Source organism: Populus nigra, chromosome 1, assembly GCF_951802175.1.
Source record: "Populus nigra chromosome 1, ddPopNigr1.1, whole genome shotgun sequence".
NCBI lineage: Eukaryota > Viridiplantae > Streptophyta > Magnoliopsida > Malpighiales > Salicaceae > Populus > Populus nigra.
Window position 1 is genome coordinate 27,933,495 of NC_084852.1, and position 9,681 is coordinate 27,943,175.

At 31.5% G+C, this 9,681-nt stretch overlaps 1 protein-coding gene across 2 annotated transcripts; it reads right to left on the reverse strand.

Annotated features, from left to right (window-relative positions):
- Positions 1 to 2,412: 2,412 nt before the first annotated feature.
- LOC133678722 (E3 ubiquitin-protein ligase RHF2A) lies at positions 2,413 to 7,075 on the reverse strand. 2 transcript variants are annotated; one of them, XM_062101199.1, is made up of 9 exons: positions 6,876 to 7,075; positions 6,602 to 6,742; positions 6,416 to 6,462; positions 5,659 to 5,721; positions 5,458 to 5,566; positions 4,995 to 5,371; positions 4,776 to 4,880; positions 4,356 to 4,668; positions 2,413 to 2,685 (listed from the first exon to the last, which is right to left on the reverse strand). In XM_062101199.1, the coding sequence occupies exons 1-8, from the start codon at positions 6,879 to 6,881 to the stop codon at positions 4,356 to 4,358; spliced, it is 1,161 nt and encodes a 386-aa protein (XP_061957183.1). In that variant the 5' UTR covers positions 6,882 to 7,075; the 3' UTR covers positions 2,413 to 2,685. The 2 variants fall into 2 exon arrangements, with proteins under 2 accessions (XP_061957183.1, XP_061957174.1); XM_062101190.1 differs by having other exon boundaries at positions 4,316 to 4,668; positions 6,876 to 7,072.
- Positions 7,076 to 9,681: the final 2,606 nt, after the last annotated feature.

Here is a 9,681-nt window from a genome sequence, read left to right on the forward strand (position 1 = left end):
TATTTTTTTAATTTCAAAAAATTCCAAAAATCCTAAAAACTTTTCTATATTTTAAAAATATAAAATTCGTGTTATTTTGTGTACATACGATTAAATTCTAAAACTTTCATGCGTGTTTCATAAAAAAATATATAAATTACATTTTATCATATTTTAAAAATAATAATAATAAAAACCTCTAATAAATATCATAACAAGTTTAAAATTATCCATTAGGTGTTGATTAAAATTTCAAATAAAAAACCTTTTATTTTTTGAGTTAGACTGATTTTTTTTGGATTTTAGAAAGGTTAATTTTGAAATAATGAGATAAATATATATTTTTATAATGAGATAAAGATATATTTACTAATGAGAATTTTTTAAAAATCTTAGAATTTCTTTTTTAAGAAAAAGATAGTTTCTCAAAATTAAAATTAGGTTATGATAGAGTTTGTAAAGAAGACAGATAGCAGGGCAAGCATCATTGCAGGTGTTCCGGTGGTTTCTGTTTTGCAGCATGCTTACTGCTTGATATATTTTCCATACAAAGCTGGTTAAAGTCGTCTTCCCTCCACACAAACATCTAGGCACATAGTAGCTCCCTTGAGGTGATGGAGCAATGAGAACCGTACGTTTTTGCATAATCACCATCCTCTTCAAAATTGATTTTTTGTTTATAGAACACTGAAAATGGTGTCCATTTATTTTCAAGTTCTTAAAACTAATGGATTTATATTTTTTCTTGAACCTGGTAAAAACAATTCTAAGACCTGATTTTACCCAGCTCGTTAAAATTTTTAAAGGAATTTCGAGTAAAAATCCATATTACAAGAATTGTTTCACTGGATAAAAATGTAAAGGACTCATTCGAGTAATTATTCAAAATGGCAATCTTTTGCCCAAATTACCTGAGTGCTCACTCTAGGCTAGCATCTTTCAAAAGAAAAAAACATGGGAAAGTAATACACAAATAAAAAAAGATCTTGGAAAATATCACATTTAAAAAATGCTATAGAGAATTTATATTGATTTTTTGAATTAAAAAAATCCATTTATTTTTTTGTAATTTAAAAAAAAATCAATGAGAAACAGTTTAGCTCGATTGAGATGTGAAATTTTATGTTGTTTAAAGAGCAATTAGTGATATTTTATTAGCTAATTTCTAAGCTCACTTTAAAGCAAGAAACAAGCATAAAAAACAAAACAAAAAAACTATAACCTACTAAAAATTATAAGAAAATCTCCACATAAAATTTCTCTTTTGCCTATTTCTATTTTTTTAAAAATGCATAAAATAAATATCTAATAAAATGTCAGTAATTACTCTCTTAATACCATAAAACTTGGGATTCTAGATTGCAATAAAAAATCTGTATTTATTTTTTAAATTAAAAAAATATATTTATTTTTGTTGTATAAGTAAAGAAATAATCAAGAGACAGTTTAGATATGTTGGGACAATTAAAAAATAAATGCAGTTTTTTTTTTATAGAATTTGTACATACATTCAATCCAAATTCTAGAATCACAATATACATTTTTTTATATATATAGAATTTGTTGGATTGATTTTTTAAATAAAAACTTTGGTTAAATACAAAATCTATTTAAAAACTAGTTTATTCTTTTCTGTGATTAAAAACACATGATTAAGTTTTCAATTTTTTGTAGAAACTCTTTTTAAAATTCCGTTTTTAAAAAAAATAATAAAAGAGAAACCTTGCTGAGAAAAAAAAAATTGAGAAATCGTTGTTCCCAGATGTTTTTGATTTCAGAAAAACTCCACTCCAGGCCCATGCGTTAATGAGTTAATTATAACTGAGAATTAAAAAGAAATAAATTATGTAAAGGTTCAAATCATTTGAACAACAAATTATATTTGTAAAATAAGCCTTTTCTTTCAGTGTGCGGTTGTGATATAAATAAATAAAAAGAAAGGTTTCCAAAAAAGCAATTATGAAAATGAATTGAAAAGGTGCTTAGTTAAAATCTGTAGATGAATAAAATATTAATTAAAAGATGCTATGAAAATGACTCAAAATTACATGTATTGAAAATACTATTTATATATCTTAGTGTTTTCAAGCATTTTTTAAAGGTTGTTTTTATAACTTTACACAAACCAAAGCAGCAATAATCAATTTATTAATCTCTCTCTTAAGAGTTCTCTCATAAAATGACTCAAAATTACATTTACTGATAATGGTTTTTTTTCGAAATAGAAATCTATTAAAATATTTTAAAAAAAAACTTTTTCAATTTTTTTAAAGAGTACAACGTGGCCGCAAAGGCAAATAGACTGATTTTCAATCACCAAACACTTTTATGAGTGAGGAAACAGCTCCAATCACAAAAACAAACAATCAGGCCCTTGCAATCACGATCACAAATGACCAGACAGAAGACAGATGAACGCAAAATCACAAAAGCTGATAACAAAAGGAATTTATTCAAAGCTTTAAATCATCTATATCTCAAATACGAGCACACCTACCGTACTTGTAAAGTACCTTGTGGGTTATAATTATATGTAAGGTCGTCCTTGTAAACTGATTTACAAGCATCTGCTGGAGTCCGTGTCCGGATAAGAGCGTTTGGTCTAGTTCTTTATTCTGACTCGCACTTCGCTTGACAATTTGTTTCCTTTTCTATAATAAGCTAGCTTGAAGAGGGGCAAAGCATCTCATCCACAGCATTCTATATCTGCAAAGCAGACGTTATGTCAGCAAAAGACATCCCTAATGAAGTCATAATTCTGACCCGAAAATGGGCCACCTCCTTCGACAAATGACAAAGGGGAAAAGGAAAACAAAAAACAGTATAAGAAATAAAAATTCCAGAGAGCAGGCTACATTCAATTGAACTCACAATTCTCACTAGGAAATGGCACATCACTGTGAAAGAAGAGGAAAAGACAACAGCATCTGTAATAAAAATACTATGCCACAGAAACCAGGTTTTGGCAGGAAATTTAGAATGATATGCAGGTGTGATGTTCATGTGTATGCCACTACATCCGAGTCATGGCATTTCATACTAATTGCAATTGGCTCAATTAACAAAACTTTGCACCATTTTCTTAAATTCCTGCATTTATTAAGAAGAGATACTTCCAAACAAAATACCCAGGGAGCTCATTCACCTCTCAGTGCTATGTTTGCCTACAAGTCCACACATTTACTGAACCAGGATTAAGAGATATCAGCAAAAAGTCTAAAAGCTAGAGAGCTCAGATTTCAACTAGGTAAACAGCTATATTTGCTTCAACCAAACCACATTGGACCAGCTGCCCAAAAGTGTACTCCTAGTCCTTGACCAGGATTTTTAGAGATTTTCGAAACCACCAGAAAAAAAAAACTATCTCAAATTTGATAGTAATCAACATTTATCATCCTTTTCAATTGATGGGATACATCGCACAAGTCGATTTATCACCTTTTCATACCTGATTCATCGTTCATACCCTGAAAATGCTCAGTCCAACCATCAAATCTTTACATAACTATCATAAGTTGAACTAGACAGTCCATTAAAAAGGGCACCGACTATTACACCATGGGTCCACCACCAAAGAGTGCTGGCTGCAGTTACTGTTAGGATTTGGCCCTGTAAACATAACAAGGATCACCTGTCTGTGCTACCAATTTCAGACACAGATGCTGAATCACCCAGGTGTTATTTGCTCTCTGGAGCTACCCTCCAGGAAGGATCTGTGTCTCGTAAACTACCACTTCTGTTTAAGTTCAGAAAGGTTAAAAGAAAAGAAAAAACTGCAACTTGATTATCTTCACCAAATGATCCTCTATTTTTTTTCTGCAACAGCACAATGAACGTTTTGCTCAAGGCACAACCTGGTCTTCCTTTCCTCCTATCTTTGTAGAAAAAGGTACAAAAGTGCATAATTCAACTACAGCGATAACAATAGTTGTACAATGTGCACTGTAAGGACTATGTTAGCACCATTGTTACTGGTGCTTGAGCTTCTAGCAGATGATAATGAAAATGGGTAGCAATGAACTATATTTGCAACATTCAATACAATGTGCATTGTAAGGACTAGGGATCAACTGGTAAAACCAGAAAGAAGAATGTAACAAAATGCTTGGATAATTGAAAAAAAAAAGATACAGAAGAGGAATGAATCAATGCATAGATATTTGGAGAAAACAAACAAAAAATTGCATTAGTTGTATAAGAGTAAGAGATGCACGCAACCAAATGCTATCAAAAAGGAGTTTGAAAATAATACATCAGTTTATGTGTTCAGTAGTTATAAGATTTTCACAAATGCATCACCATATGCTGTAAAAAGAAAATCCATGCCAAAATATACCTTCCTGTTAAATGTCAATGATAAGATTGTGAAATTGTACTTAAACTGAGCCAGAACTTGCAGCATGTGAAGCTTGCTCTTTAGTATTGGGATCACTTGTTGCATTGACAGTACCAACCTCCGGTTGCTGACTGTTAGATTCTGCAACTGAACCGTCTACACTGTTTGATACAGAAGAGGTGCCAGTTCTACTATCATCTCTGGTTTCTAGATGCTCCATCATGCGAGATACTGTCGCAATTCCAGCATTGACCTCTCTTCTAACTTCAGAACCTAGATCTGCCATGGTAGTATTGCGAGTGAAAAATCTCTCTTTCCATCCCCTAGTACTCTTTGAAATCGACTCTTTATATCTGGAAAGGAAAAACAAATGAAAATCAATTCATGAGCATAGAGAAGCAGAAATTCATCAAACATGTCAATATTATCAAACTGTCAAATGTTTCCAACAAATTGATACCTCATTGACACTGCATTGAATTTGGATTTGATAGACTCTGAAAATGACTGAAGGTCTGACGGCCCTGCTCTGTCTTGACTATTTGGAGAAGACTGATTAGGAGATCTTCATGTAACAAAATTCCAGTTAGACTGGCAGAAATTGATGAAGAATGTTCATTTATAACTACGACAGTGACCAACAGTTAAAAAAAAATTGAAAATTGAAATGTTCCTGCACCTATTGTCCATGGAATTTGCATGTTGATTGGTAAAACTGGATCCAGAAGCTGAAGCAGAACATGGATCAGCCAGGGCTTCAGAAGACAGTGGTGTGATTGGTTGTAGAGAAGATTCAAGTGGTTGGGAAGATGGTGTTGCTATTGTGATTGCAGAAACAGGTTCACCTTCTCTCTGAGTTGGGGAGGAAGAAATTGAACCAGCAGGGGATCCATTAGGTTGACTTGAGAGTACTAGGAACTGTGGACGACCTTGAGCTGATGACCTGTTCCGCTGCCCTTCCCTTCTAGAAATACGACGCCGCCCCATTGCCGCAGCAGCAGTTAAGTGCTGTATTAAACGCTCTTCAAGTTCAGCATCATTTGCACCCGCTGGCAACTGCATTTGACAATTTGATCACAATTAAGCTTATGTCTGGTTTGTCAAAAAGAAATGCTTGCAACTAGCAGAGGTAGGTTACAGACATGCTGTAATTCAAAGTCCCCAAGGGCTGGATGATGAAATATGGTGGCATTTCTTGATGGATTTAACCTAAAACTCCTCTCCTGTTCTACAGCCTCAAGTAATTCCTGACTGCCAAAGTAAGAAAAATAAGAAATTCATTTTTCAAACTATTAGCAAGGAAAAATAACAGGAAAATTTGAGGGCAGCAAAAACAATTGAACCTCATGGGATCCTTCAAACTGATGGGTTGCCAACACATAGGGCACTGGGAACTCCTTTGACACCTGGAACATTAAAGCCAAATTAGCACTCATGTCAACCTAAATTCATCTATTTAGATTGAAAATAGGATTTCTACCTCAGCTTCACCTTTTCTTTTTTCTGGCAAGCTTCATGTGTTATGTGTCCGATTTAAATAAACGTTTACTTATACTCATGTAGATAAGAGGAAAGGAGAGACTGGAGAAGGTAGGGTCGTCCTGTCCTAGTGATATGATACGGTGCCTTTATAGTCAAAAGTGCCTTTGCATTTCTCATTAGGTTCCTATAACAACATAAGTCCCCTCACCCCCTGCCAACGAGCTCCAAAGACTGCATGTTATAAGGGAGAGAAAGGAGGATAATTCCCATTTGTACAAATAGGAGGGATTGCATATTACAAGTTAAGAAGGATACAGGGATCCTTCATTTCCTTCACTAAGTCTTCATATACCATGCCAAATATGGGAATTTTTCCCATCCATCCTCCCACCGTATCTCCCAACAAATTGAACCTAGAAGAGCAATTTGTACATAATGAGGCTATCCAAGATTGTCCAATGCACAGCTATGTTCATTGCTGCGCTCCCTGATCAATCAAAGCCAGTCTACTTGGCCAATAACTAGGTAAAGTCCCCTGTCAGCACCATCCATCCAACCCTACAACTACCTTGACACCTATAAATGCAGCAATTTAAGTAAATAAATAAATGAAAATACCATTCAAGAATGCACTGGAGGTGGAACTCATGCTTGCAACTGGTCACCTGCAATAAAATAAAATAAAAACATCGTGTGGTTTTTTAAGTTAAATTGATTTTATTTTATTGAGTCAATTATTTACCTATAAATAATCAAATGAATTAATATATAAATAAAAGCATTGATTAATAAATTACTACATACAGTTGAGGGATCACTGTCGCAGAAGTTTTCCAGGCAAATACTGCAAGCATCATCACACGCTTCCTGTATCCCTCCTTCGACGAAAGCTGCAGCAGATACTGTTAAATGTGCTTCACTCTTCTTCTTCCTCTCTTCAATTCCCTACAAACCCCCAAAAATATTCTAAAAATTGACAAAAAAAAACACTGCATATTCGTAGAATTGCACAAAATAAATTTATTTGATTCACTATGCATGCAAACTCAAACACGAAAAAAAATTGAGAAAATCATACCTCCATGAAATCTTGACGGCTTTTTCGAAGTAATAATTTACTTCTCTGACGCAGATCGAGCTCCAAGAGCGAATTATTTAGAGGAAATAAATTAATAAATAATGTATATTACATTTTGTTATTGATAATTATTTGATAAGGCGAAGATACAGGACGAGAGTGATAGTGATAGGATTATTATTATTATTATTAAAAAAAAAAAACTAATCTGCCTGGAAAAACACCAGATATTAAACGTGTTTTCCTGTGAATTATAAGTAAAATTATATTTTTATCCTTAAAAAAACCATTATAATTAGCATGCAGAGGTAAATTAGTATTTTTATAGGGTTCATTTTATCATGAGAGGGGTATCTATCATGAGAGGTAAATTTACTTTACTATCCTTAAAAGCAATTTTTAACTTAACTATGACTAGGAGCATTGTTGGTTTTTCACTTTTTTTTAGCATTACGACAACTCTCACCCTTGAAAGGAAAATTCTCAAAGCATCTTTGCAGGGGCCAATTTGTCATTTCATGATAGTTTTTTAGCAATAGTTGTTTGGTCCTCGGATGATGTTATCTTTTGACACAAAAACAAATGCACATGTCAGCCACTACGCCATCATTAGACGGCGTGTGTGGATAACTGTGGTGGTGAAAAAAAAAGTTATGTTATGCCGTTAGATGCGTTTATTAGGCTATTCCTTAGAAATATATTCATTTAAGTTCATTTTATTATTTTAAAATATATTCATTTTAATTTTTTTATTTTTATTTTTTTATTAAATTTATTACCGTTTCAAAGTAGTATCATTTATTTTTAATCCGTACTTGCATCTTTAGTCATGTTCATTGCACTATCATTTCTTATAATTTATTTTTTATTACCTCACATATTTCTTAAAAATATTATCATTTTTCTTATTATTTTATTTATCTAAACACGTTACTAGTTTTTTTATTGTTATAAATTCTAAACTAAAATTTATTTTATGAGCGTCATTCCCTTTATTATACATCACAATTATTTTTATTATCATTATTTATCTATTATTTTTTATCGTAGTTTTTATCATTCATCTCTTATCATTTTTAGTCTTATATTTACATAGGATTTATATATTTGCATATTTAAATTATAAACTTTTTGGGTTTTACAGGTACTGTTTAAAATAAATAAATAAATTTTAATGATAATAATCGTGGACTAGCCTGTAGGCCTCGTTTAATAACACTAAGGAATTCCAATAATAGTTGATTGATTTGAGAATGGTGGAACTGGGCCTTGCCCAACGTTGGATCTCATATTTTTGAATGGCCCAGATCCTTTTGTTGTCTATAAATTAAAAGAGGAGGAGGGGGCAACGGAGGAAATGGAGGGAAGGTGGTCAAGAGCTTTGGTTTTCTCTATAAAGCTTGGATGGTTACTGGGCCCGGTATCCATGCTTCGCTATGGCCGCATAAAAAGATACCTAATATATTATAAAAAATATGAGCGTGGTGTTTTTTTGGCATATAATAAAATACTTGGAAAATAAAAAACTCAATTAATGTTGTTCAACTTAGCAAAATCAAGAGTGAATTGCTTACCCTGTTCGTATGACGATCTAATTATAAATAAAAACTTACATTATAGTCATTTTAAACTCAACCTAGTTTCAGCTTAAATGTGAAATAACATGTTGTCAAAAAATTAAATAATAAAATAAATTAGAAAGTCAAATAGAAAGAATGTGACAAGCTATATTGACATGGATTAACATATAAAATCTATAAACTATGTAATGGACACGACTATAAATGAGCTAACTTGTTTGGATAATCTGTGTCTTTTTTTTTTATTCATTTATTCTTTTTCTAGTTAGGTCTTGGTTGGATATTAATTGACCTGGGTTGGATTGAATTTAGAATCAAATTGAAAAGTTATAAAATAATTAGAGATAAAATTTAAGAAATAAATAGATGTTTGGATGCAACACAAAAAAATATAAGCATAAATAAAGGGGTGAAAACCAAGCAAACTCTGACCAATCTCTTAAACATTGGTTAATTTTTCAAACTCGTAACTTGTGAAATTTTATACTCGGGTTCAACTAAAAAACTCAATTCGCAATTAATTTAATATTGAAAAATAAAATAAAAAATAATTAAATCTAAAAAATTTACAAAAATAAAACATATAGCAATTAAAATAGTATGGGCCAAATTTGATATAAAAATAAAATGAATTAAATATCAATGGATAGATTAAAAAATAAATTCAATTAAGAAAAGTATTCAAAACAAAACAAATAGCAATCAAAAGAATAAGAACCAAATTTAATATGTGAAAAAAATAAAAGAGGATAAAATTAAAAAAACATATTTTTAACAAAACAAACAGTAATCAAAAGAACATGAACTAAATCTGAATGAAAAATAAATGAAGAGTTGCTTTAAAAACTTGGAGTTTATGTGTGAAAATCGAGTAGGAAAAAAAAAAAAGAAAAGATCATCAATTCAAAACTAGAGGTTTGTACGCTATATGCATTATCCAAGAATGGTGGGGTCACCAAGATAAATGGAACGTCGCTTTGGAAACCATTGGTTGGCCACAAACCACCCTACACGCGTTGCATAAATGACGCAACTTTAATTTGCACACTGATGCGTGCTATGTACTTGTTAGTTATTTTATTTTACTAATATTTATATTTATTCAATTATAAAAATGTTTCATTTCAATTTAATAATAAAAAAAAAACATAATGAAAAGACAAAAATTTCTCAAATGCTAGTTAAAGTTTTTTTTAAGGTGAATATAATAATTTTATTTTTTTAAA